At 40.8% G+C, this 27,701-nt stretch overlaps 2 protein-coding genes across 12 annotated transcripts in view; both read left to right on the plus strand.

Moving 5' to 3' along the window:
• Window positions 1–32: 32 nt before the first annotated feature.
• Window positions 33–18,596, plus strand: LOC105670263 (uncharacterized). The gene is made up of 3 exons (XM_012363663.2): window positions 33–3,052; window positions 7,270–7,386; window positions 7,852–18,596. Exons 1-3 carry the CDS (start codon window positions 2,227–2,229, stop codon window positions 11,439–11,441), a joined length of 4,533 nt encoding a protein of 1,510 aa, XP_012219086.2. The 5' UTR covers window positions 33–2,226; the 3' UTR covers window positions 11,442–18,596.
• Window positions 18,597–19,096: 500 nt separating this feature from the next.
• The window catches only part of Cdep (Chondrocyte-derived ezrin-like domain containing protein), a 35,833-nt gene continuing 27,228 nt past the window's right edge, over window positions 19,097–27,701 (plus strand). For 2 of the 11 annotated variants that reach the window (XM_012363734.2, XM_012363736.2), the window contains exons 1-9: window positions 19,105–19,592; window positions 20,952–21,222; window positions 22,737–22,841; window positions 22,916–23,138; window positions 23,958–24,081; window positions 24,170–24,257; window positions 24,351–24,506; window positions 24,681–24,841; window positions 25,054–25,128. In XM_012363734.2, coding sequence (XP_012219157.1) covers window positions 21,040–21,222; window positions 22,737–22,841; window positions 22,916–23,138; window positions 23,958–24,081; window positions 24,170–24,257; window positions 24,351–24,506; window positions 24,681–24,841; window positions 25,054–25,128 — 1,115 coding nt within the window. In that variant the 5' untranslated portion in view covers window positions 19,105–19,592; window positions 20,952–21,039. Of the gene's footprint in view, window positions 19,597–20,070; window positions 20,341–20,386; window positions 20,599–20,951; window positions 21,223–22,736; window positions 22,842–22,915; window positions 23,139–23,957; window positions 24,082–24,169; window positions 24,258–24,350; window positions 24,507–24,680; window positions 24,842–25,053; window positions 25,129–25,199; window positions 26,967–27,701 lie in introns of those variants that run through there. The other 9 variants (XM_067354872.1, XM_012363733.2, XM_067354871.1 and 6 more) reach the window with 9 other exon arrangements.

Here is a 27,701-nt window from a genome sequence, read left to right on the forward strand (position 1 = left end):
AGAATTCAAGAAATTGTAAAACTCGATTTTTATTTGAGAAATTTCGATCTTACAAAAGGGAATTTTCCGCATCTATGCGGCTTGTGTTATTTAAAATTACATGGTCATAAATGTTAAAAGTATACAGGAGCCAGAAAAAAAATGCTCTAGATAAAGATATTTTTAAAAATTGATATTGTAAGAGGATTTGCAATTTTTAAGGTCTCTCGAGCGAAAGATTTGACGTTTTTCGCAGGACAAATCTGTAAAAAAATCGCTGTACTGGAAGTTTCTCCTGGGAAAGATGACAATGGTCCCGCTCGACGGAGTTCACCGCGAGAAAAGCGTAATACGTGAAGGACGGCCGCGAAATCGGCGGAGTGCGAATCGAGTGCGGAGCATCTCGCCGCGCCTTTCTCTCTTTCCCTCGGTCGACGTTTCGACCCATTTCGGAGCACGACCGTGGTACACGCTACTCTCCGACGAGGATCCATGATAGCCAGCAACAACTCGGCCGACGTCGCTGGAATGGAAAGTCGTTGCCGGTACGGTCAGCGGGGGCATGGGCGACAGCAGAGCACGGCGGCGGTAGCGGTGGCAGTGGCGGTGGCGGCGGCAGTCTCGGTCGGCGCGTCACGCTCGCTGACGGACGTCGCTCGCAGGAGGAGTGCTAGTCGTGCGGCTAGAGCGAGCGAGGCTGCTCCGTTTCATTGATCCTCCCGTGCGCGTCTCGCGAACTCATCGCGTTTTACTCTACGCGCGGCAAGAGGCTCCTCTCGCGAGGAGAAACGACGACGATGGCAAGACGTTTGCGAGCGCGACCGCGCACGGTCGTCCCGTCGACATCGTTCTCGAGTAACTCACGTTACTCGCAATCGTGATTTCCGCAAGCGGGTGTCCCGGAGCGATTGCCGAATTTGCGACATCGGTCGCGGACAACCGACGGACCCGACGGCCGTCGAAGTCGCGTCGCGTGCGTCGGCGGCGGTCTTCTCAGCATTCGTCACGCGAAATCGATAAACGGGGACGTCGCGAGAAAGAGAGAGAAACGAGCGCACTTACGCGCGCACGTTACAATTCGCGTAGTGAAAGGTGCGAAACGAGGACGAGAGAAAGAGAGAGAGAGAGAGAGAGAGAGATAAGGTATTTCGAAGACAATTGCGGAGAGCGCGAGTGATAGCGACCGTGGACTCGACTCGGTGGGAATCCGCGCGACATTTCGCCTGGCCGCCGCTGTGGAAATCGTACGCAACATACGGCTGCCGCGCCGAACTCAAGCGCGTGTGTCTTGCCGAAAAATCTCGAATCGCGTTTTGTCCGACGCGTGTGATTCTCCTGTCAATGGAACATTGCGCTCCGCATAGCATAGCAGTATAGTAACCTTGAGACACACCGTCAAGGTAATTGATCTCTGCGGTAGAAGCGACAGCCATCTGTCTTCGACCTCGTGCTGATTCCAGCATCGAACGCAGCATCGGCGACGCGAGCAGCGGCGATTATCCGCGAAATGAAGAAAAGCTGGAGCATGCCGCGATCGATACGCGCACGGCCTTCGCCGGACTGAACGTCCTCGCGCACGCAACGCGAAGCGGAACGCGCGTCTTTCGCTGGGAACACGTGCCGCCGACACGACGGCACCGTCGTGTGTCGGCAGATTGGTGGTCGGTCGTCGCGGCAACTGGACGAGAGGATCGAAGTATGTGACTTCCGCGACGCTCTTGGATCACACCAGCGCGAGGAGAGGGATGTTGCGACCGTTCGACGGCAGGATCACTTAACAGCGGCCGGATCCCGCGTGGTCCGTAACGCGAATACGCGAGCGTGTCGATGGCCGCGCGACGACGGGGTTGTCGGACAATGAACGATAACGCCGACATATAGACAGGTGGATATCGTTAGTCGCGCGAGAAAGTGTACACGCGCCGCCGCCGTGGGAACACGAGCGAGAGGGACAGGTAGGAAGCCGTAGCACAGGTGGCGGTGGACAAGGACGGACAGCAAGGTGAAAGGAGGACGGCCTGAGGGAGGAGGAGACGGAGCAGGAAAAAGAGAATAGCGCTTACTGCGTACTGGGGTGAGCCCCCCTGTAAGTGGAAAAGCATACAATGGAACGGAGGACAGCGTGTTGGTGTAGTATGATGACACAAAGAGAAGGAAGGAGTGAATAAAAGAAGGGAAAAAAAGAAAAGGAGCAGGAAAAAAAAAAGATAAGGAAAGGGAGAAAGAGAGCGGAAAGAAGCACCGACAATGAAGGAACACGGGAACAAACATCCGGCGGAACCGGCGGCGAAGACGCTCAAGTCGCTGCTGAAGAAGCCGGGTCAGACGAAGGCGAAGTCGCAGAAGCATCGCGTGGTGATCAACGAGAAGCTGAACGAGTTCTTCGCGGCGGACTACATCATACTGATCAAGGAGGAGTGTTGTGCCGACTACGACGAGGAGTGCGACTGTTACCAGGAGCACGAGTTCATGCCGTTGGGCAGTTGCGAGGAGTGCCGGGCGGAATTAAATCTGCACTTTGGCATCGACCCCGGTAACGGTAGATACGGCGAGATGGCGAGGGGTGTAGAGCAGGCGCTCTGCGAGAACGCCGCGCGGGATCCTCGCGGGTCCCGCGGCAAGAATCAGCAGGGTCGCGAGGACTCGCAGGAGGACGAGGAAGAGGACGAGGAGGAGGCGGACGACGGCGAGGAGGAAGAGGACGACGAGGAAGAGCGGGAGGAGGAGGAGGAGGACGAGGAGGAGAAGAAGAGGATCAACGGCAAGGTGGAGAGGGTGGTGGTAGCGGCAGCGGCGAAGGATGGCAGCGAGCGAGGAAATGTGGATGCGGAGAACGCGGCAAAAGGACGCCGGCCGAAGGAAACCGCGGATTCCCAGGAGGAGAGCGGAACTGCGGTTCCGCCAGCACCGCCGCCGCCGCGACACGAGCAGCAGCAACAACAGGAAACGCTTAGCCCGCCGGAGGGTTATAAAGATGTGTGCTCGAACAACGAGATCGCGAACGAGACGGAGCAGCGTAGCCGCGCGTCCTCCGCATGCACGGAATGCAATTACTATCAGCAACAGGCAACGGGTGAGTCGATTCTTAATGTTACAAGTCGACAACAAGGTACATGCGAAAAAAGATAATAAATATGTGGACAATTTTTTATTTTCCCACATGTTTTTGCACACGCATTGAAGCATAAGCTAAATAAAGAGCAATCTTGATTAGATAACTGCGAAAATTGACGGAGTTGCAATGTGATCTAATGATATTTTTGAACATTATTACCTTGTATTCGTATACATATATTCTCTTCAGTGGAAGTCTACTTTGCTCGGCAAAGTTCCTTATTGATTTTCATTTAGATAATGAGAGATTAAAATATAATCTTCCTCTCTTTCTGATAATTTAATAGAAGCACATTTCACTGCGATATATCGAAAGCTACTTAATGGAACTGTGAATCAAATCATTTTTCATAATTGATTTCTGAAAAATAAGCGTACATTTTTCGTTCGTATTGCTTTTAAAACATATTGATTTTATCCGTTTTGCAATTTTTTTTTATTCTATAAAAGAGAATGAATGTTAAAAATGAAACGTAATTTACAGTGGATCTTTATACTTTTCTATAAAGAAGGAAAGAAAAAAGTACACAAAACATTGAATTTACAGTTAAATTTAAAGTAACACCGAAGAAATTTTCTTCTGGTTACTAAGAAACTCGTTTCATAATATTCTACAACATAGCGACCGCGTAACATAAAGTTTAACATAACGTTATAAACTGTAGCGCGCACTTGAAACTCCAGAAAACTTCCGATACGCACTACGTCACTGATTAGAGAAAGAGAGAAAGTCTATAAAGTCCGTTATTATTGTCCAACAACCGTGTAAAAATATTCATTTGGCTTACAAGAAACATTTGCAACATTAATCTTTTCGGATATTGAACTGTGTTAAATTGTAGCGGACATAAAACTGCATTTTGCTCCAATCGACTTTATCGTTATAAATAATATTTTCGAAAACGGTTTGACACAGAAATCATCCGTTCTTACTAAAAATTTATACAATTATTTCTATTTAATTTCACAAATTTCTATTGATTACATGTAAAGTTTCAATATGAAAATTATTTTACTATTTTATTTTCTCATTTTTTAGCAAATGATATTTTACAGTTTTAAGCATTTTTCCATCTCTATCACATTTTGAATGTTATTTATTTATTAAATACTCATATTATTTTACAGTCACGCATAACTATATCGCTATATTATTTTCAATATATAATATTTCTAAAAATGTTTCTCTCTCTTGTTCAATTATTTATTGAAAACTGTTATTCAATGGTAGTATTCAAACAAAAATTAATGTTTAATAAATTGCAGATATCCATGTTCTCTCGATCGTTAATTATCCGAAATATAATTTTCGTGTTTTTTTTTTTATGAAATCGGAAAACTGCTTAGAGTCATGAAGTGATTTGTAAAAAGGGAATAATATTGAAATTCATGACATTTCGCACTTATTGCGTTACGGATTAATACGATTCGGAATAATATGCTAATAATTCGTATGCTACATATACGAGCATCAATGATGAAAGTAATGATGCTTGCGTATCTAAAGTTGAATCTATCAGCTTTAATGGAAAGGTGCAAATTAGAGGAATTGCATCGTTGCTCAGCTCTTTTCTCACACATAACTGAGGAACAGTCCCACGATATCCCTTCACACAGGATGCGCATATAATAATGGTATTGTTTTTCATGAGTCTAGCCACGGTTCGTAAGCCGTTTAAGAACACAGCAGGATTTTTATGCGCATTCTTTAGAATAGCAAGAAAGATTTTGAAGGGGAAGATTTTGAGCTTATGAATATTATTGTTCAAATTCACAAATAGTTTTTTAATGTTTAATTCAAAAATAATTACAAGTTGATAGAAACGGTGTTTTTTTAGAGTCGGTATTAGGCTGATTTTTGTCATTAAAAATTCGCAAAATACTTGAGCAAGAAATAATTTAAATAACATCATTATCTATATGTTTATCGATTAAAAGTCTCGATTAGATTTATGAATGTATTCACAAAATGTATGTAGATATGGAGTATAGGTCTATTCGCGTATCAACGTTCACCGGAAGCGCGGCGTAGCGTAACTCCGGTACTTCCCCGATACTCGGTAAGAACACTTATATTTCTAACCGAACGTGTTTTACACCGTGGAATAGAATACCGGGGCTTGATTCTTTATTAGGCATCCAGCAGGCATCCAATGTTTATGATGTACAAAATTTTTCGAGGCTCCGAAAAAAAAAAGGAAGACAAAGATTAAATTAGAAAGAATAAAGTATGATTAAAAATATGATTAAAAATATTTAAAATATATAACATTTAAATATTTTTAGATACATTTTTATTACGAGATTAAATAGAATTTCAATATATCCTGGCTTCGTTAAATCATGTCTGGCATAATAGTTCGCAAAACACGGACTTTATTCTTCAAATTTGCAACAGGTTGCGGTCTGTATGAATGAGAAAAAAAAATAAAAGACAAGTATATGATGTTTTCGAGTAAGTTGCACTCTGTGTGTTACATCCTCGCTTTAAAAGCGGTACAGATCAAAAATGCAATTCTGGCAAGTAGATTATAAAATGTATCGCACCACCCGTTGTAACATCACCTGAGCCACTTGCGTTTGTATGTTTTATTTCAATTATTTGTTTTTTAAATTAAATATCCGTTTGTGAAACTCATACGGAAATAAAACGTAAAATTATATTTTGCGCTTTGTATTATATTATATAATTTTTTAGAGCGCGCGAGAGCTGTGGTGTGATTAATGCAATTTTTTTCTGCTCCAAATCATTCGCCAACCGGTTCACGAACCAGCTTGATTTTTATGCTACGCAGTAAAGAATGCGTTGTCTATATCGCGAAGCACTACGACAATAGAAAATATATATATATATATATATATACGTACTGTTAGTGAGCGTGCCAGACTAGAAACTGCAGAAGTTATGCAAGCTGTCAATCGCTCGATACACACGGTGTGACTTTGAAAGTGCATTAATATCGATGGCCATCATCGAGACCAACTGTTCCAACAAGGAGACAGCGGGAACTTTCTGTGATTTTGATGACATTCGAATGCCAAGTTTCTTTCAACACAATTCTATCACTAAATCGTTCTGAGACATTTAAAAAAAATGTTTTTTATCGGAATCGCATTTATTTCTAAGAGATGTCGCGTATTATGAATGCACGATGGTTGTACATCAATGTAAGAAATATTAGGCAGCCCGTGTGATCATATTTGATTATGCAAAATACATTCCGCTGTATTAATTACCGCATAATTGCATAATAAGAGCTGAGCAATCGAAAAGATGTTGTAGAAGTTCGGAGCCGATGTTATTACCATATCGCTTACCGCTCTACTTGCTGCCGAACGTAAATGTTTGCATACGTGGACTTAACGCAAACAATATTATATGAAGCCAAGCGTATCGGATTCATTCGGTCTTATAGACCGCATGAGCAATTTTGGAACACGTTTCGGGACGGGATTATCGACGTCTGCATATTTCTGCTACGATAAAATTTTAATTTAAAACTTAAACGTGAATATATTAAGTAACTTTATCATGATAAAATTTTTATTTAAATTCAAACCCGAACGTATGCTATATTAAATCAGGAAAATGTTGCGCGGAATAAAATTTTTCCTAAGCGAAAAACATAGAAAATGCAAAATACAAATGCTTCAGGCTTTAAAATCTTAATAATTGAGAGAAGATACACGATTTCTGATATACCCCGTATATCTTTTATACGTATCTAGTGGCCGTGATGCCTGATAACAGATAAAGTCTCTAATCTTTACCGCTTTAAATTCCCAACGAGATATTGCAGTAGAGAAATGGCACTCGTGTCAGAGACACCGTGAATCCATTTTCCACGACCGTTAACATGGCAGATTTAACGTGCAGTACAATAAATTCTGCTAGAATCACATATTATCCAAAAATTATCCGTGAGTTATCTGGATTTTGGATAACAGTTTTTACGTATCGAACATTACAATATATTTCGAAAATGGGGACAATTGTGGACACACTTAGCGATTTCAGTCTGCATAGAGCATTCAGTTTAACAATTATGATATATAACAGTGTGATAAAAGGATATAAATGAATCTCCACTTGAACCACTATTCCGGATAATTTATTGAAGCTCACGAAAGATACGAGTTAGGGAATACGGTTCGATCTTCTCTTTCATGTTCCAGAGTGTGAGTCGCAAGCGAAGGATCATGGGAGTGAGCAGAACACGCAGGTCAGCAAGGAGCACGATGCAAGAAATTTGCAAGAAAGACTGGATAAGCAGCATCGACCGTCTGTCCCTGGTATATTTTTTTATTGCAAATTACTTGAAACTGTTATTGCAAAATTTTCTGTCTACAAATTCTGTAATAAGGATTCACTTACTTTTGCCTCTTCTTCTCGATGATTGAATTAACGAATGTATTGACTTAAAGATTTTCCGACTACCTTTTAATTACGCTAATTGTTTTAACATGCAGTAACGTTTATTTTTACGCCGCTTATTTCAACGTTACATAAAAGGAAGTAGTAGTAATTTTTTTGTATTTATGGTTTGTTAATGTGTGATAATTAACAATTATTCATCTGAAAATGAGACAATAAGCTCGAATAAGTTACAGGCGCGTAAACGGAGGACGCGAATTTCCAAATAAAAACTTTGCACGATATAACATTATTTACCAGTCAGCGAGAAAATTCAAAGTTTAATTGCATTTGCAATGCAGCCGCTCGTTCGATTCAAGCATACGGTGTAACTTTGTTCGTAGATTTGCATCATCGTTATCTCGTGGAAACAATAACGATGACAACTGTTACGGAACGACGCATCGTACGGGAAATTAGCGAGGAGGAGCGGAAAGATTGCTTCGGGCAATCCGATACGGATAAAGACAAGAACGCTTGCGACGTCCCAAAGGATAACGGTTTCAATTCAGCGCTTTGTCCCGCAACGGGCGCTCCGATGTCGCTGGTTCACGAGAACGCGTCGCAGTTCACTGGACGATGCAACGAGACCGACGTCACGGAAGGCATCGACGCGAATGCCAAAAATTCGCAGTCGGGCGGTGACAAAAGGGAGATGATGGCGGAAGCGGAACGCATCAGCGATCAAACGGCGCCGTGCGAGCAGCAGCCGCGCGAGCAGGACGCGAAAGAGCTGTCCCTCATATTCAAGCTGGGCAACGTCTCCCTCGCCAGTAACAGTCTGAAACCGAATTCCGCAGTGAGACAACTTTTTCCTAACCCGAAGTTCATCTCGCCGCCGCCGGCGCCGGCCGGCAAGGCGAACTCGGCCGGCGTTTGCCCGGAGCACTCTCAGGACGACGAGCAGAAGTTTTTGATTACCGCCGAGAGTTTGCGGCTATTCGACGCGGTGAAGAAGTCGACGATCCCCGGCGGCTCGTACGAGTCGCCGGAGTGCGAGGCGAGCTCCATCAAACGCTCCATCGAGCGGAACACTCTGCGACGCAGTCTGATCGGTAAGTACAACACGGTATCGCGCAAGAAAAATCTACGGCCGAAGAATCTGTCGCTGGAGGAGCGCATCAGGCAGCTCACGTGCGTCGATCAGGACGACGAGAACGTGGACACGACCGATAGCTCCGATAATACCAACTCGGCGAACGACGCCGTCGCGTACGGCGGAGATCTCCCGATACGAACGCCGCCGTTGGGCGAGGAACGGCCTACGTGCGAGTCGCTGCCGGCGACGGAAACCACTGCCACTTTAACAATGGTCCCGACGAGATCCAACTCTCTGACGACTGCGACGACGACGGCGATGGCGACGATGGCGAGCACGATGACGTCCGCGAATACGGCGCACAATCCGATGGAGATGCCGATGCTGATGGCGGATAACACGCCGAATCAGTCCACCTACAGGAAGATCACGGATCTGTTCGCGCATAAAAAGAACGTCCAGCCGAATCTGCCGGATCTCGGGATCGGCCCGGGCGGCAGAAACCTTCTCGCCAAGGAATGTCAGTCGAAGAATCCGTTGATGAAGATGAATTCAGACGTCGGAAGACAGCTGCTGGCGAGTTTGGCGCCGTTATCCTGCGTCGCCATCAACACCTCCGACAATCAGGATGTTTATTACCGGAACGAATCGAGGATATTGGCGTCCGCGAATCGCGAATCGATCAACTACAATTCGGACTCGTCTTACAGTCTGGAGGACATAGAAGCGGCTTTGAACGGCGACGAACGGAAATACGCCGGTCAACCGGACGTGACAAGATGCACGCCGATAGGCGGCAGACCCGACATCGGCGACAACACTGCCGATGAGCTGCTCGCGTTCGTCGAGCAGGACAAGTCGCGGATGGAGCGGATAAAGCGTCGCTACAATGAGACGGAAGAGCGTTACACATTCATTAATGGCTATCATACGGAGGATAAAGTCGCGAATACGTCGAACGAAAATACAAAAAATCACGACGGCAAGGACAAAGCTCAGGCGGACAATGAGGAGGACGACGAGGATGACGAGCTCAATGATTACGGCTTCAATCGGCGACCTTCGGTGACGGGCATTAAACATCAATACGAAGCTGTCAACGAGACTGCTCATCGGACGCGATCCTGCGCCACCCCCGCGGCAAATAACTTCAACGAAGCAAGACCCAACTCGATATGGCCGATGTACTGCGACGTGAACGGCGAGAAGGTCGATGCGACGAAGGCCTTGTTGACCGCCGATACGGACGAGGCGATCTCCGTACCCGCGGATGCGTATCCCACGATGGCTAGTTTCGAAAGAGACACGAACACGATCAATCGGATAAATACAATGCAGCGGCAGATCGACGATATATATCAGACGATCGCCGAGAGCACGGCACAGGGGATCTCCGAGCACACGACTTATCTGGAGAACGCGATGCCACCGCGGCAGTTCGTCAGAACACCATCCACCGACAACGCCGCGCATCTGTACGTCGAGCACAGGAACGGTTACTTCCAGGAGCAGCAGCAGCTGTCCAGCACGCGCATGCTGCGTATCGCTGGCGGCGGCAACGGCAACGGCAACGGCAACGGCAACGGCAACGGCGATGATCTCGCGGGCGCGATATACACGAACACCCTGTCGAAGATGCAGCGGCGCAACCCACCGGTCACGATCGCTAATTATCATTGCAACGTGCTGCCCAGTGGCGCGGTGCCTGCCGTTAATACCAAGTGCTACCGCACTATGTACTTCGTGCCGTACAGCGGCATGTCGGATCCCACGTATCAGAACTTGCAGCGCATCCTGCCGCCGCATTCCTCGCCAAACTACGCCAACCACATCGAGCGATATCCGTATCCTCGTCTGAACAAGACTGGCCAGCAGCAACAACAGCAACAACAACAAGCGCTCTATTACAATGCGACCCGTTCCGTCACGGCGAATCTAAACGCATCGCCGCCCATACCGCCTCCGCCTCCGCCACCTCCGCCGCTCGCGTCCGTTTCCACTCCGAATTCTCTGCCGCTGCAGAACACCCAACAGGCTCTGCACCTGCACATACATCCTCACCAGGGCGCCGAGGACTTCCGATCGCCCAATATGGCGTTCTCGCCCGTACCGCACTCGGCGGTGCATCCCATGCAATTCCACCAGCATCACCAGCACCAGCATCCACATCATCACGGCGAGATGGGCTCGTATCGTATGCCCGTGGTGACGCAGCAGTCACCACCGTCCTCGTACACCGTGATCGCGCCGTCGAGATGCATCCCGGCGAGTAATCAGGACGGTTATCCGCTGTACCCGGCGCACGTGGCGCGCGGCAATGCCACCGCCGCAGCCGCCGCCGCCGCCGCCGCCGCTGTCGCTGCGGACGTGCAAACGCAGACAATTTCCATCGCGGCCGCCTCGTCCTTCTCGTCTTCATCCTCCTCGTCGTCCTCCTCGTCATCCTCGTCATCGTCCTCGGCGTCAGCACTGTCGTCGTCCTCGTCTTCGTCCACCTCGGCCACTGCCACCTCCTTGAAATGCACCGGGATCGTGCCGAATAACAAAAACTGCGAGCCGATCCTGGGAACGTCCTACAGCGTCAATAATGGCGCGCAATCCGTGGCGAGCAACACCAGCGCTCCGCTCGCATGCTCGGCGTCCTCGACGGCGGCGGCGGCGGCGACGGCTATATCCTCGGCGACGGTGATGCAATTACCGCGCGCCGTCAACATATGTCCGATGACGGAGCGCGGGGTTCCCGAGGGTGAAGCCAGCGTCTCGCAGCCGTCCGGTCTGGCGAGTTCGACACCGCACATCCTGCTGATGTCCAACTCCTACGTAGATCCTAACGCCAGTCTTATATCCACTCCAACCAACGCTCCGAATACAGTTTACTACGCTATGAACGTCTGAAGATGAACGACGTCGGAAGATAAATGAGATCTCGAAAAGAACGTCTGAAGAATCTCGCGGAGATTTGGGATGTTCGTACAATGTGCTTGGGACGATCGCATCGCCCGGAAGGTATTTTAATTCTTTGATACCATGTCTCGAGGGACTTTGACGCGGGTTATATATATTACGAAGGTGCGCGTTACCATAGCGATCTCGCCGTCTTCTCCATCTTCTACAGTCGATTGAACGTAGCGGAAATTATTCGTCATTATCTATTGAGGTAGCGACGTTCATTAAGAAACAGTAGTCAATGAGTTAAAGCGCAATCCTTAAATTTGTTTCCGGTTCCGCTTTCGCTTTCTTCATCTCCTCATTCTATTTCATTCTTTTATATTTTTTTACTTCACTCTTTGCGCTTCCTTATTCTTTTCATCCACTTAAAGAGTTCGCTCGCTTTGCCATTTTTTTATGACTGATTTTTTCACGAAACAATGACATTCACGAAACAGTACCGAAAAATGCCTCATTCCCAGAGCGCCTATTTCTTTCAATTGATGAAATGCGAGAATTATATTTTTTCAAGAAATGCGACTGATGAGAGACATCTCTGTGTGGGATCACAAGCACCAAAGTCATAAACGCCCTTCAAAGCATAAGTTGCAAACTTTTCATTGATATATCTATAATAACGATATAGAGTAAAAGATGTATATGTGTACGTGTCACGCTATATTGCACTCACATCAATGCTTTCTGACATTATTTTCATGATTTAAGCACACGCAAATATGTTTTATCGCGATGCAACGATGTTACTTTGACTTATTACTTTACGCTCGTTATCATCGTAATGTTGTAATACTACGCAAACTTTCTGTAGATATCGTCACGTAGATCTGTGGTTTTAGGTTTATTTCTGTGTCCGCAGTATATTGTAGATATCGCGATAAAGATCGGTATTTATGATCTGACGAAGTTGTTAATTGTTTTCAGTTTGCGACGATAATTTATAAAATCGCGTTCGCGAAATCGCTGAGGTCGGAATGTAAGCGTTAAACCGAATTGCGTGTAACGAGACGACAAAGGCCGGCGGAGAAAGAAAGAGAGAGAGAAAGAGAGAGACCGTCGCAGGAAAATACGCGATAAGAATTTCTTTAAGGGAAAGAGACGCGGCAGCTGTACATTCCGCAGTATATTTCGAAAAGAGAGAAACGTCTCCTACCTTGCTTATTTCGTAGTAAAATCGCTTCGAGTCTTCTCCTTAGAGCGGAAGATGCTATTCGTGAATTTCACTTATACGCTTCATGCCAAATTAAAACGTATCAATGCCTCTAGTCAGTATAAAATTAGTCTACGATGTAAGAGATATACGAATGCCAAAAAAAAAAAAAAGAAGAAGAAAGAAAAAAGAAAATATAATTCACACTTATTGTTAGTTAATTAATTTCTTGACGCGCCGCTAACGAGCCGTGGATGCTCCTCCGCGTCGCGTAACGAGGAGCGCTATTCGCGGCCCGTCGATCGCGCGTTTGATGAAACCAAAATTACGTAGCGTATCTATTTACAGTTATATAGAAGCGACAATGTCTAACAATATGAAATTTCTTAATGACGACAAGTATTATGTACGCACAGGGAGTAAGTACAAAGTACTCTGCGATGCTAGAATATTTGTTACGACATGCTCATTCTTGAATTACACACACACCCACACATACACGCGCGCGCGCGCGCGCACACACACATATTCACACATACACACATATAAACGCAGCCACGCGTACACTTAATTAATCTCATCGGGAACTCGTTGAAAGTACAACCGTCATCACGTATATACTCGTCCCCCCCCCCGTAGTTCGCGTTCATAGATCATCTTTATCTACCGAAAGCTCTCGATGGTACGTAGTTCGAATAGACAATATAGGGACGCACGGATCTATTTTTTAGCATAGCCATCTTCCCCGTTGACCGCCTCACCTGTCGAAGCGCGTACCCTATGACGTAAAGTAGCGCCTCCAAGATCGAGGAACAATCGCACGGCCTATATAGTTCACTCGCGGAACAAGATATAGATACTTATTTATTTTCTTCGTGCCAAAACGTTGCAATGATTCGCGGCAGCAGGAAGGTGTATTGTATACAACTCGAAACAAGTTGATACGAAAGGCTGAGCATCTGACAGTCAATTACGGCGAGAGAATTCGTGATCGTGACGGGAACGGGAAAGGTGATTGAACGTTTTTATTACACCGCAGGGATGAGACAGATAACAATATCTCGTTTGGTAAAACGTTAATGGATCGATAGCGATGCGGCGAGCGGTTGAAAAAAATATCACTCTTCTATTTGTTGTTCTCGCGCGAGAGAGTGTTGACATATTGTTCAAATGATTGACTCTAATAGTAGGTTGCTTATCACGGGAATATTTAAGACGAGAGAAAGAGAGAGAGAGAGAGAGAAAGAGAGAGAGAGGCGAATATATTGTGTATAGAAATTACATTATTATTTATAACAGTTGATATATATATAAATATATATTGTATATTATATTATTTATATTTATATATCTCTATATATATATATATGATAACGATTAGGTTTCGTTCTGTTATAACGTAGCGTTGATGCAGCTAAACGTTCTCTCGTGTTACGACAGAATCCGATTGATAGGTGATACGAGAAGTTGATTCGCGGTTCGGTTGGCATAAGGCTCTAACGTATATACACGTGTATATGCACAGGAAGCTGCCTTCGTCAACGGATTCTATGCGTTTCACTAAATTCACGGTTATAGAAAATAACTTTGACCTTTCGCGAGAAAAGGTTGAATAGATATATGAAAGACTCGGTCTACCCATCATTGGCGGTGTATAAATAAAAGTTGTGGTAGGTGTATGCATTCTGCGTAAAACAAATGTTGCATGCCGATGATACAATATAAATCGTATTGACCCGATCACTTAACTAAGATACTTCATTTTTAGCGGTCTCGTAATCGACGAAACGCGCCGTGCGGTGAGGGAACGTGCGCTCATTTATCGTACATCTTATGTCCATTCCTACAAAGATCTTACTTCTTAATCAAATTACGATGGATCACAGGGTATAATCGCATAATGCGATTATTATATATTTTATGAATTTTTATGCCAAAGTTGCATTTTACGAGGAAAATTTAACGATTCTACTGTTATCGATTTTTCCAACGTCATTCAAATTTAATGGATGAGTCGTCGAGGAAGAGGTTCGTCTGTGGTTTTAATTTTACTTTCGAATCGTGTCCATAGATAATGGATTTTTTTAAATATTCGTATTATTAGAATGTTAATGCTTTTCATATTTTTATTACGTGTTAATGCTACTTTTAGAGAGAGAGAGGGAGAGAGATTAGTGATCGATGTGATAAGTATAGTTGCAGATATAGGTCACCGATCCAGAAGACGATTTTATAAAAAAAATATCTATAAAAAATTAAAGTTTATGTTAACTTTTCAGAATGTGATTGAATATTCTTGTTGAGATATTGGCAATTTCTACAATTTGCCGAATTTTTCCCACGATTTTTGTGTTGATCGTGAATTTTTTATTAAAGGGATTTACGTGTACCTTTGAATTGAAGAAAATCGGAATAAGTCGTAAGCCACTGTATTGGCATTAGTAATAGAAGAGAAAATTCTATTCCCCCGAGTTACTTTTCGTATACGCCGAGTAATATTTTTGACGTGAATCCTTGTGCAGGAAACGCAAAGGATTGTCCCTCGGGACATTGTTTGTTTGCTTCTCGCATCCCGTATTTAATCCGTCAAATCTTTTGGTTAGAAACATTGCACGATCTCCCGGGCGAGATCGAAATACCTCTCGCTATAAATCTCGCTTTTTACTCTTGTTCTTATCTCGATATAAGGAGCCAAAGATTTGCTTATTGATTTTATTGTTATCGAACGTGAAGCATATCTCATCGCGAATTCTATCATCTGTTATTTAAGAAATATATCGACGGAAACTATTTTAAGATATAATACGTATAGCCAAATTACAATTTCTAAGATCGTTTGATATATAATTTTATATATATATATATATATATATATATATATATATATATATATATAGATGGAATCTTATAAGAATTTATAGATCTCTTTTTTAACGAATAATCGTAAGACATGATTATAAGGATTTTTAATTGTGAAAAGTTCTTATTATTTATACACATTCCTTGTTTATCTCCTCGTATCTCTCTGACATTTTACAAAGACATAAGATTTACCATAAATGAACGCCTGTCTGCACATTGTGAAATGTTATCTCATGTAAGAACGGTGATGCAGACTCTCTTAAAGTCATCGGTTCTTCACAAAGACGTGCTTCATCACGATTCGTTCCGATTATAACGAACAACTGGGTAATTTGCGACGCGAAGAGTAGGTTAGCATGTGCAATCCAAGTACTTGCGATGCAGATTCTGGTTTCGCGAATATATTCGCAGCAATTGAGAATGTTTGAAATATTCGCATGACGCGTAACTCGTTCGAGGCAAATGCAAACGACACCACCAGATGTAATAGCGAATCGAGCAGTAGATTATAAATAATGTATTAAGCTATTTCATAATCGTTGTACTCTTTACAGTTAGAATTGCACGCATTTCCATGACGCGAAATATATTTCGTCTGAGGAAGCTCTTCGTAATTCCACTTTTGCATAAAGAAGAATCATAATGCAGAACTGATTAATGTGTCACGCGGTTACGAGGGAGTAATTTAGGGAGTATTTCTGCATCCCATTGAGAATGCTATATGCATCCGACGAGATGTGAATTCGTCTCGACGGACAGGTGAATTTATTTAGAAACTCTAGCTCTTACGTCAGATACTAATTGTAAATGCGAATGTGCGGAAGAACTCGAATCTGTGAAATCGAGATTATTTTCTCAAAAAAAAAAAGAAAAAAAAAGAGGTATAATCGAATGTTTGCAATTTCTTAGCGCACTCATAAAAGAGACATGCATGTCGATCCATTCCTTAGCGTAACTAATAGATCTGAATGTCTTACTACTCATGAATCGATAAGCTCTCGAAATGTCTATTCGTATCATTCTCATCTCATATATTCGCAAAGACCCCCCGTCGATTATACAATTGTAGTTTGACGATGTTAGCGGCTATTTTGTATGGAGTTTTCCCTTAATCCTTAACGGTCTAAACGGATGCGACTTAACGCAACAGTTCCTCGCGATGAGTTGATGCACTTTCGTCATTCGACGCATTTGGAACGGAAGCAAATGTAATGCGCGATTCGAGATGGACGGAGAAAGCATAAGAGTAAAACAAAAGTACGAAGGCGGTACGAAAGGATCTTGCGATGTGAAAAGAGGAAATCAACCGGGTTTCACGCATGCTGAATGCGAGAGAAATTTTGCATAAAAGGGACGCGGATCGTTAAGGATTAAAATTTTGTAAAGCAAATATACACGGCCCATTAAAAGATCCCCAAAAGCGAAGTTTTTCATCGTGTCTCCGATCGCGTCGCTCATGAGGAACATCACGGTGTAATACCAAAGTTCCCATTCCGATTCTGCAACGTACAAGAAGCAATAGAAGAAGTGCCAAAAGTTCGTTCCATTCGAAAATCTCAGTAACACTGCGCACGTTCACGGGATGCACTACTATTGAAGGAGCCGATTGTCGATTGCATTTCTGTAATTAAAAAAGGAAAGAAAAGCGCGCGAGGGAGATGACCGATATTGGAATTCGCGGTTGGTCGGAAAAGTGGCTTATTCGTGGATAGACCACGAAATACTAGAAGTTATATTGCGGAATATGATATTGCATGAATTTGCGGTTCTGAACTTTTTTCGCGAGCGGTAATTGTGTGCGCGGATGCGATGCGATATATTTGAAAATCCAGAATACATATTTTCTACTCGTTAGGAGATTCCGATAATATGAAAAGGGAACACAAGCCATTTATAGACATAGAATGTCATTTCGATTAAGTCATTCTGCTTGTCGAACAATATTTATTAATTCACTTGGTAGCTTTTTAATTTTACAATTTAGGGGAAAAAAACATTCAAGAAATCTTACTTTTTAACAGCTCGAAATGATTTGTGCATGGAAAAATGTTTTTTTTCTATCTTTGCGATTATAAAAACACGCCGGTATTAAAGAAATAAAATATAAGTTAGGCAAACATAAGTTTTTTCGCAATGATCGTTTGAACTTTTGCGACGTTGAAAGAATTAGAAGTATTTTTGTTATCCGACGCATTTTCTATTGTACTTTTAATATCACATTTATCCTATTTACTCTTCGTCTCACATTGCAAATGAAACATACTAGAGATTTGATGTACGAGATGAATTTTACGGAAAAAGTTGTAATAACGGCGATGATAAACTGTAAAAGTTATATAACGCTGTGCATGAATATTAAAACTGGCCAAATATCTCAATGATACGTACATACCAAAGAGAAAAGATTGACAGAGTCACGGAATAGAGACTGAACAAGGAAGGGACTTATTTCCAAAATCTCCAGAATAGTTTAGATTGCATCGCGCGTGTTTCCCAAAGCGCGGCAGAAGCACATTCTACTCACGATTGAGGTGAGAATGCGATGCGGTAACAGCGCGGCGAACACAATAAATGTTGATGAGGAGCAGGACAAGCGAAATTGCAAGCGGAATGATAAGCGGCGATTTTTTTGGTAGTGAGTATACTTCCATTGTGAAATACTGGATTATTTAATCGTAAGCGATAATGGAGTAGGTATGGAATAAGCGTCCAACCGTGTACCATCACACACAACCTGTTTAGTCTTCTGTGCACCTATTTGTAATCTACGGAGGTAACCACAGGCGCGCCAAGTCATGAATATTAATGGGCGAACTTAGAAAATAACCATAGACAGCAGTATCTTAGCTGGTGTATCACGCTACGAAGAAAAAAAATTAATAAATCATGTAAGGCTGTAGGGAAATAATAGACACATCGGTGCACGAATATAAATGATTTTCATTTAAATTCAGGCACTTTTATGGCAACCAGTGGAATACATATGCAAGAAAATTTTACATGTATATTAACTCAGATGATTATTAAATAAAATACTTATAAGAAAATGTATATATAAATAAAACTGCAGCTATACATCATTGTACTATTCACGCTGCTTGGTTCTCTTTCAGCCCCTCGTCATGCTAAATTATTAGTATTTCTCTAATTCAAGCAAAACCCACTTGATTAATTGAAAATACAGTTTCAATATTTATTGAAGATTATATAGTTTGATCATTTGTATTTACTTTTGTAAAGTTTGTTTTAAAATTTTTTATTCTCAATTGTTAATGATCAAAAAATAGAAATATTGTAACATTCTCTATATAACAATTTAATGCAACTCTCTGGCTTACATAAAATATTAGCAGTGTTGGCTAGACATAAATTTATCAAGATTGAACAATTATTCAATGGGTAATAATTTCTCTTGTCGATAATGATCGACAATCGATAATTACCGACAAAACGCTGGTAATGCCAACAACGATTATATCAAATATCGGTAATGTCAGCAATGATGATATCGAACGATGATAATTTTCAGCAAGTAATTTGTTACCTTAGGCTGTCAGATGGCACCTGGAGCAGCTCGTGCGACCGGTGCCACCGCCCTTCGTACATCGCGCCCTCACTAGACCGGCCCTACGTTGCGGTGCGACCGTAACAGTATGCAACTCAACGCAACGCAACGCAAGATAACGACGATGATGCATTGAGCACCACTGCGCGAATCGCGTAACTCGCGCCTAGGTTGAGACATCGGTTGTGACCATCGTGACCGTGAGTGTGTGTGCATGTAAGTGCGTGTGTATACATGCGATGGTTCCGATTCGGGGATCTCGTACGCGCTCGATGGTCGAGCATCGTCGCGCACACGTCGCCGCACCTATGTCGGGCGGCGCCGCGAGATCGGCGAGCACCGCCACCCATTAACGACGACACTCCCGTCGTGCCCGTCGTGTTTCGCGAGGAAGACGTTCGGTCGACGGAAACGACCGGCGGAGACCAAGTGGCGGTGTGTGTCTCAGTGATCAATGAACTCTGATTGACGCGTGTCGAGGCGTGTGCAGTGTTAGGAGCACACCAGCGGCGACCCGGCGAACGTATGTACGAATATAAATCCTCGTCTCGCTTCTCATTCCATCTCTCTCTCTCCCTTCCTCTCCCTCTATCTCCCGCTCGATTGCTTCGCGATTTATGATAAGGCTACGAGTTCCTCATCGTCGTGCGAAAGTTCTCGCGAAGCGTCAACTATGAGCGTTCGCGAGCTCGTCGCGGTTTCTTCTCCGCGACGACGACGACCTTACGTCGGCTTCCATTTTCGGTACGCCGCACCGAGGAACTCGCAATTACAACGACCACGCACATATGGACGTGTGCGGGCGCGATGGTGGATAATCCGCGCGGGGAACGAGCGCGTGCACGCATTAACGCATCTCCCTACTCTGTCCGATCCTTACGTCAGTCGTATCGCAGCGTTTTTCAACCCTTTTGTTCGGAGCCAATCAGCTCTCTCTTTCTCTCTTTCTCTCCGGTACGCTTCGTTTGGCGCACAGCCTCGCTCATCCGCGTTCGCTTGCTCGCTCGCTCGCCTTGCTTGCCCGTACGCGTTCGGACGATTGGATTAATCGCACGACGCGCGAGCGAGCAGTCTGTGCGACGCGGCGCATCATCGCGTACATAATTTCTCGCGGGCGCGAAATGCGACGCGTACAACTCGAGCCGGAACGAGGAGCCGCGCACGCGGAAGCGACAGGAATCTCGCGTGATTTATATCGCGGTGCATTATGTAAACACATATCGCTCGGCTAAAGTAAATATTCCTTCGGATTTTATTGGAGCTACAAGCACGTACGCGTTATCTCACGTATTCGATAGTCGAAAGAATGGAATGTGCTTTTGAAGGAACATGCAGTAACAGTTGAAAGTTGAGCATATAATTTAAAAGAAGCGAAACTCGTATATTCCACTTTTTGCAAGACTTTACAATTAATTGGATTGTATATTTTTATTCAAACACTAGTTCTCTTATATGATTCTTTTACCTGGAAATAATGCACTATATTTAAGATAAAGCAGCGATTCTAACATTGAAGAAAATTGGAGAATGTGAGTTTTGCTTCTATATCTATCGTTTGTAATTATTTTTCAAAATGCAAATTTCTTTATCTTTTTTTCAAGTGTTACTTCGATTATCTATTCATATATTTGTTTTGTTTCTGTGATACGGAATCTTATTATACAATCTAATATGATTAGCCAAAACTGGTTTATTTAATATTACAAAGTCATTTTCTGAATTTATCAACAACTCAAACTCATTCTGGTCACTCCAATGTTTTTTCACTCATAGTTTTGCAGATTAATTTTGCCATTATTTTCATTTTATGGCTCAACTTTGATCGTCGCTGTCATGATATGTAAATATGTTAGTTTCTTATCTCATAATTCTTTTATTACAGATAATGACATAATACAGATTTATCGATCGAACGCTTTGAGAAAGCACGTATTAACAGTCGCTCCGTAAAGTAAAGTAAATGACCCAAAATGAATGATATAGAAAGTTTTGGCATGAAGGGAGCTGGGTCAAAGATGCCTCACAGTCATTCGACTCCAGCTGGTGTGGATGGAGGTAGTAGAACACCTCCTACAACACCAAGAAAAGCTGGAAAAATGCTCGCAGTTCGTGTACAGATGTTGGATGACTCTATTACAATGTTTCAAGTGCAGGTAAAGATTACCTTATTTTTAAATTTCCTCGAGTACTTCGACTGCTTGCAACACGGTATCTAGAACGCATCGAGGAAATTAAGTAGCGAAACTTGTAACGGTAGGAAGTAAAAGTCAAATTTAATATACTTGTTAAGTTTTAATAAGTTTGTTGTAGACTTGTTTTTTTTTTAATGCGGCGTCCATCCCGGGAGTGCGAAAGTTTTCGATTTAGAATCCTAATGATATCCATTAATAAATATGAGCTAAGAATATTTTGCAGTCTTGCTTCATGCGACTTAATAAACTTTTTTCAAGGCTTTGGATACATTATTTATAAGATATGGAAAACGCGTATGGAAATGTTTGATGTATAGTATTTATGAAAACAATCTTTTGTGCTTTATAGAGAGATCACGAGAATAAGTATCCTAAAATAGCATTGAATGACGTTTGAATATCTTATTGTACCTTTATAATTCTACAGTATATAGCAATTGAATGTGTTTCTCCGTTGTATTATTGCATTCACACTGTAAGCTATTATGAATCTATGTTATATATCTGTGCGTGCTTTGTCTCTCTCTTTCTTTCTCTCTCTCTCTCTCTCTCTCTCTCTCTCAAAATATCAAATCTGAATTCACATATATCTCTCCGACGGTATAATCTAATCTTCGTAAAACACACACATTATTTACATACGTTTTATCAACCATCATCTCTGAATTTTGTTGTGCCATAATTATTTCCATTTTTTTTATATAATAAAAAATCTATGTATGCATTATTTCGATCGCTCTATATTTGCTGCGTAGGCATGTTAAACTATTTACTTCATGTATCCAGGTCAAGAGTCATTGATTACAGAGCCCCTTAGAATCTTCTCTGTGAAGCCATTTAACTTCGATTTCTAATACGGAAGAATTTGACTTTCATATGCAGCTATAATTTCAATAATGCAATTGTGTTTCGTTTAATTATTGTTATCTATATCTTGTAAGCATTATTAAATCGGATCTCGCACTCTTCCGAAAACTTTTGAGAGAATCTGGGAGTTTGTGTCAGTAATTGAGATAATTTATTATTTAGATTTAAAAATTTATTGACTTATTATATATTTTTATATTGACAAGGTACTTGCTATGTATGCTGTACAGTGTGTGCATATACTTCCAGAAGAATGAGCTATTAGAGCATATAACGTATCAAATGGGGGATCCCTGTGTGTAAAATATGTATACTCATTTATTGATTATTTATTTACAATGCTTGCAACGTGTTGCTTATTTCTTCTAAGAGATTTAATTTTGTTCTTAACTTTTTGCGATGAAAAAGAACAATAAGATTACTTTATACATTTGTAGCTTTTAATTATATGGTTTGTTTGATATGTTTCGTATAACTTAAATATTTATAAAAATATAACGCGACCAAAATATGAAATATTTAAAAGTTTTATTATTGAGCAACTTGAATATTAATATTTATAATAGTCGTGTCACATTTTTTTTGCAAATATTATTTCAAAATTTCAGGCCAAAGCACTAGGCAGAGTGTTATTCGATCAAGTTTGTAAGCAATTGCATCTGTTGGAAGCGGATTACTTTGGTCTCGAATATCAAGAACCGAATTACACAAGAGTAAGATATATTCTGAATGTAAATTTTCAGTGTTCCTCAATGAGCAATTTAATCAAAAATTACGATGTTTATAGTATTGGTTGGATTTGGAGAAGCCAGTGTGCAGACAAGTTGGTCTATCTCTAATTGATCCTTTGTTGAGGTTCTGTGTTAAATTTTATACGCCAGATCCTGCACAGCTCGAGGAAGAGTTTACAAGATATTTATTCTGTCTACAAATCAAACGAGATTTAGCTCAAGGTTTATTGCAATGCAATGATAACACGGCAGCATTGATGGCTAGTTATATCGTTCAGGGTAATTAACTATAATTATATTATAGTTTCTTCTATTATTCATTCTAAATTTAAACATATTAAAAAATATGAATGCATTAACTATAAACCCCTGTCGAGCTGGCTCTCTCACCTTGCACAAATAAAAAAACCAATAGCGCAAAATTATAAGCTATTTATGAGCTTTCATATTCCGCAAATTAAAATTTTTGAGCTCGTCACGCTGAGCATGAATTTAATGTTTTTTGTGGGGGGAAAGGGGGGGTTGAGTCGATATCAAATAAATGGATAAACGATATTTAGTTGGAAAATAATTAATTTTTTTCATTTTAAGTATAGTTCTCTCTTGTGTTGGGAAGATGAGAGGTGGTTTTTTTGTAAAGGCGTTGCAACTCAATAATCAAAATGCGCATATTTTAAAGGTTTATTCTTGGAATTTTATACTACGTTTGAAATATAATGTATTTTTTCTTTTTCTAGTACTTCTTTCTTGAATTCCATCAATTAAGGGTTGTTTAAGGACTAAGGGGGTGAGCTTAAAAATTGAAACTATATCAGTTCAAAAGCTCATAAATAGCTCTTAATTCTACCGCAAAGATTGATCCAATATTTTTCGTGACTCAGCGTGACGAGCTCAAAAATTTTAATTTGCGGAATATGAAAGCTCATAAATAGCTTATAATTTTGCGCTTTTGGTTTTTTTATTTGTGCAAGATGGGGGGGGGGGGCAGCTCGACAGGGGTTAACTATAGCAACGTTTTGAAATTGTCATTGTTGTGTGACAAAAATATTTTGCAATCTGCTTCTTTGCATATGATAATTATTTTTCCTTATTTTATAGCTGAGTGTGGAGATTATGTCATAGAAGACTATCCAGATCATACATATTTATCAACATATAAATTTGTGCCTCATCAGGATCAAGAGTTAGAGCGACGTATTATGGAGAATCACAAAAAACATGCGTAAGAAAGATATTTTATTCTAAGTGAATAACATTCTATTCATATTGCATGTGCGAAATTTTATATATACATGATTTAATATTAACAGGGGCCAATCTCCTGCAGAGGCAGATCTCAATCTTTTAGAGACAGCTCGACGTTGCGAACTGTACGGAATGAAAATGCATCCGGCTAAGGTGAGCAATACTAAAAAATTTACGGTTCTATAGTATATATGTGCATTATGTGTATAAAGTATATTCAAATATCCGTGTTCTTCTTTACACTAGGATCATGAAAACGTTCCGCTGAATCTCGCAGTGGCACATATGGGCATTGTGGTTTTTCAAAATTATACTAAGATAAATACATTTAGTTGGGCCAAAATCAGAAAAATCAGTTTTAAACGGAAACGTTTTTTAATCAAATTGCATCCTGAGGGCTATGTGAGTATTTGAAAAAATAAATCTAATTTTGTTGCATAAATATAAATTACGAAATATTTTATCAATTTAAAATTTTTATTAAAAAGTTTTTTTATATTGAAGTATTGATGTTTTGAATACTATATTTGATTCTGTTGTAATCACATATGTATTTTATCATTTTAATATTTATAGGGTTATTATAAGGATACAGTCGAGTTTTTCTTTGAGACGCGGAATGAGTGTAAAAATTTTTGGAAAAAGTGTGTAGAGAATCATGGTTTCTTCCGTTGCACTGTAGTTAAGAGAGTTGTAAGACAAAAAACTAGAGTGCTTAGTCGAGGATCATCCTTCAGGTATGTCAAGACTGCTCCAAAAATATTATTTGTTTGCATAAGAAATTAATATTTGATTTTAATGTATTAAAATTATAAGCATCTGATTTTTGAAATTTCTATTGCACAAGTTTGTCGAAAAAAATATCATTATTTTATATTTAAGATGATTAGAATAGAAAAAAAGGAGTATTTCTCGCACATTAACATATTACACGTTTACATACTACCAGGTACAGCGGCAAAACTCAAAAACAAATCGTTGAATTTGTTCGGGATAATTATGTGAAGAGGCAGACGTTTCAAAGGTAAGTTTATCCAAAAAAATAACGAGTTTGAATAATTGAAAAAGTTTTTTGGATACCCATGTAATATGTAGGTAGTGCATGCAGACTATTGCGTACTATTCCCCTGATGTTGGTTTTTGTACCATTGAGATTTTTATTAATGAACGCACCAAATCTTGTGGGTAAAATAGGAGGTGGCACGGTCTTGCTTTTGCCGGGATACAAGTCGGTATTTATATATATGTATCGTCCAAACATCCAATTTCCATAGCGGAAACTGTTTACCATGTTCAGTTTTATATTTCCGTTTGTCAGTGTTGCCTGCTCGGACAGGGGTGGCGGGGAGTCAGGCTCACCATCAGGCACGATAAACCCGAATGATGAGTGTACCCTCTCTCAATAGCGTGATCACTAATTATTTATTGTTGTATTTAATATAATACACAGCAAAATACCATACTTCACTGCCCTGACAGTTCTATCCAATAAGATATTTGTCCATAGCAGTAGACTATTTTAAAATAGAAAATAGCCTATTATTAATACACTTAAAAGAGATAAAAAAAAGTTATTCTTGTACATATTGCCGGTACAGATTTTCATTCGCTGTGCGATATCGATGCACGGTTGAGAAACACCCACACATTTCATCGAAACATGTTACTTTTGCAGAAAAAGTAATACAACACACAGTGATATTATCAAAGTTTTTGTTATTTTATTTAAAATAACTAATATTTTTAATATCATTAGTATTGATGTGAGACTTCTGCTAAAAAGATCTGTGTATATATTTTTGTATTTATATTTTATATGGAGTTTTGTTTCAGAAGTAATTTGTTACAGAAATCAAATTTGGCATAAATCTTTTATTATTCATAAATAATATATGATCGGTAAAAGTGTGATTATGCATTAAAATTCAAAGATAACATTAAGTATATTTATTTTCAAAATGCACTCTTGTTTGCATTTATTTATGCTTTTAGACACGCAAGATATTTTTCTTCGTATTTCACATAATTAATGCACGTATGGTCATTTGCGAACGCGCAAATATTTTAATATAAAACTTTTTTCTATTAATGTTTCTAAGATATATATTTCCATTTGACGTCCGTAAGAATGAGACAGTCATCTTTTACGTGTTACAATTCTGTATTTGATTAAAAAATAATGACTGTTTTCACTATTCCCAAAGTTCGATGGTACTACACAATTCTCCTTTGCACTTGTGATATTTTGCATATTCCATAATGATTTATCATAGTGACACACTTACACATTGACACACATTGACACATTTGAGCAGTGAAAATGATATTTTCACCTTGTTATATTTTTATAATTCAAAAACGTACTTATAGAATAGAATGTAATCGTTAAATCTGACAATGTTATATAACAATAAGTACATTGCAGTCAAAAGCCAGCTATCTCTGACGGCGGTATTGACCGTGTATCGTATCAAAAATACTATCTATTTTTATTTATCGCATCGCATTTCAATACGTGAGCTAGCAAGAAGGTCTTCCGCGCAATTCCTCGCATTACAACAATGTCGGTTAGTCGAGAAGCTATTTATTTTTGTTCCTGTTACCGATCGTTAAGGAATCAGAAAAGAAAAGAAAAAAAAAAGGGATAAGTTAGTTGCAAACAGGCTTGGCATTTGATAGCCTAAGTCTGATGCTGAACTTGACTCTCTCTTGCTCGCAGGTCCAATTCGTTCCGGCAGACTAGCGGTGGTAGGGCATTGCAGGGCTCGGAGGGGGGAGGCTATCGTGGGGCCACTCCGAGCAGCTCCCTTATGGGCAGCTCCAGCATCTCTGCCCACCCCCTCCTGCCCCTCGGCGATCCTGGTATGTACCATGACCGACACCAACCTCCACAACAAACGCTTTATTTTTAATTTATCCGCCCTTTGGCTCTCTCTATTTCTGTCCACCTGTTTCTAGCCTCATTTCTTTTTACTGTATCATAACTGAAGTATTGTAATAGTAGAGAGTAGAATAGCGTAATTTAGATTGTGTTTTCAAACAGATTTCTGTGCGTAAGATTATTATGTCTGTAATTATATATATGTAAAAGTTATAACAAAATCTAAATTACGTAGATTTGCGATTACAATTATACTTTGTTAATATTAATTAAAATATTGAAATGTTTTAGATATATATATATATATATATATATATTAAAAAGTATCATCACGTTAGCTTCATATAAAGAGTTAAATAATTAAATCGATTAGCTTTGATATCACAAAAGGTATGGAAGCAACCTTAACAACTTTTCATAAGAATAAAAAGAAATGTGTCTATTATTGTACGATCAATAGGCAGTAATGTCGGTGCAAGAATTATTTCATTGGAATAACATGCCATAATTACGATGCTAATCTATTAACGCTCATTTGCGACATTCGAGAAGTAAAAAGAAGTATCATAATGAATCCATTTCGCTAATCAAGTATTCATTAGAATAATCATTATTGCGATGTAGTCGCACGAGAGAATTGCATACTAAAGTTTCACACGTTATTGAGAGTGTGCATTGAGAGAGAGAGAGAGAGAAAGAGAGAGAGAGCAAGAGAT

The sequence above is a fragment of the Linepithema humile genome, chromosome 5 (assembly GCF_040581485.1).
Source record: "Linepithema humile isolate Giens D197 chromosome 5, Lhum_UNIL_v1.0, whole genome shotgun sequence".
NCBI lineage: Eukaryota > Metazoa > Arthropoda > Insecta > Hymenoptera > Formicidae > Linepithema > Linepithema humile.

Bases quoted from the DNA above. Each gene is read 5' to 3' on its own strand.
- LOC105670263 (XM_012363663.2), top strand. From the start codon at position 2,227: ATGAAGGAACACGGGAACAAACATCCGGCGGAACCGGCGGCGAAGACG. The intron at 3,053-7,269 runs GTGAGTCGATTC...TTCATGTTCCAG, and splicing joins CTATCAGCAACAGGCAACGG to AGTGTGAGTCGCAAGCGAAG. The intron at 7,387-7,851 runs GTATATTTTTTT...CTTTGTTCGTAG, and splicing joins GCATCGACCGTCTGTCCCTG to ATTTGCATCATCGTTATCTC.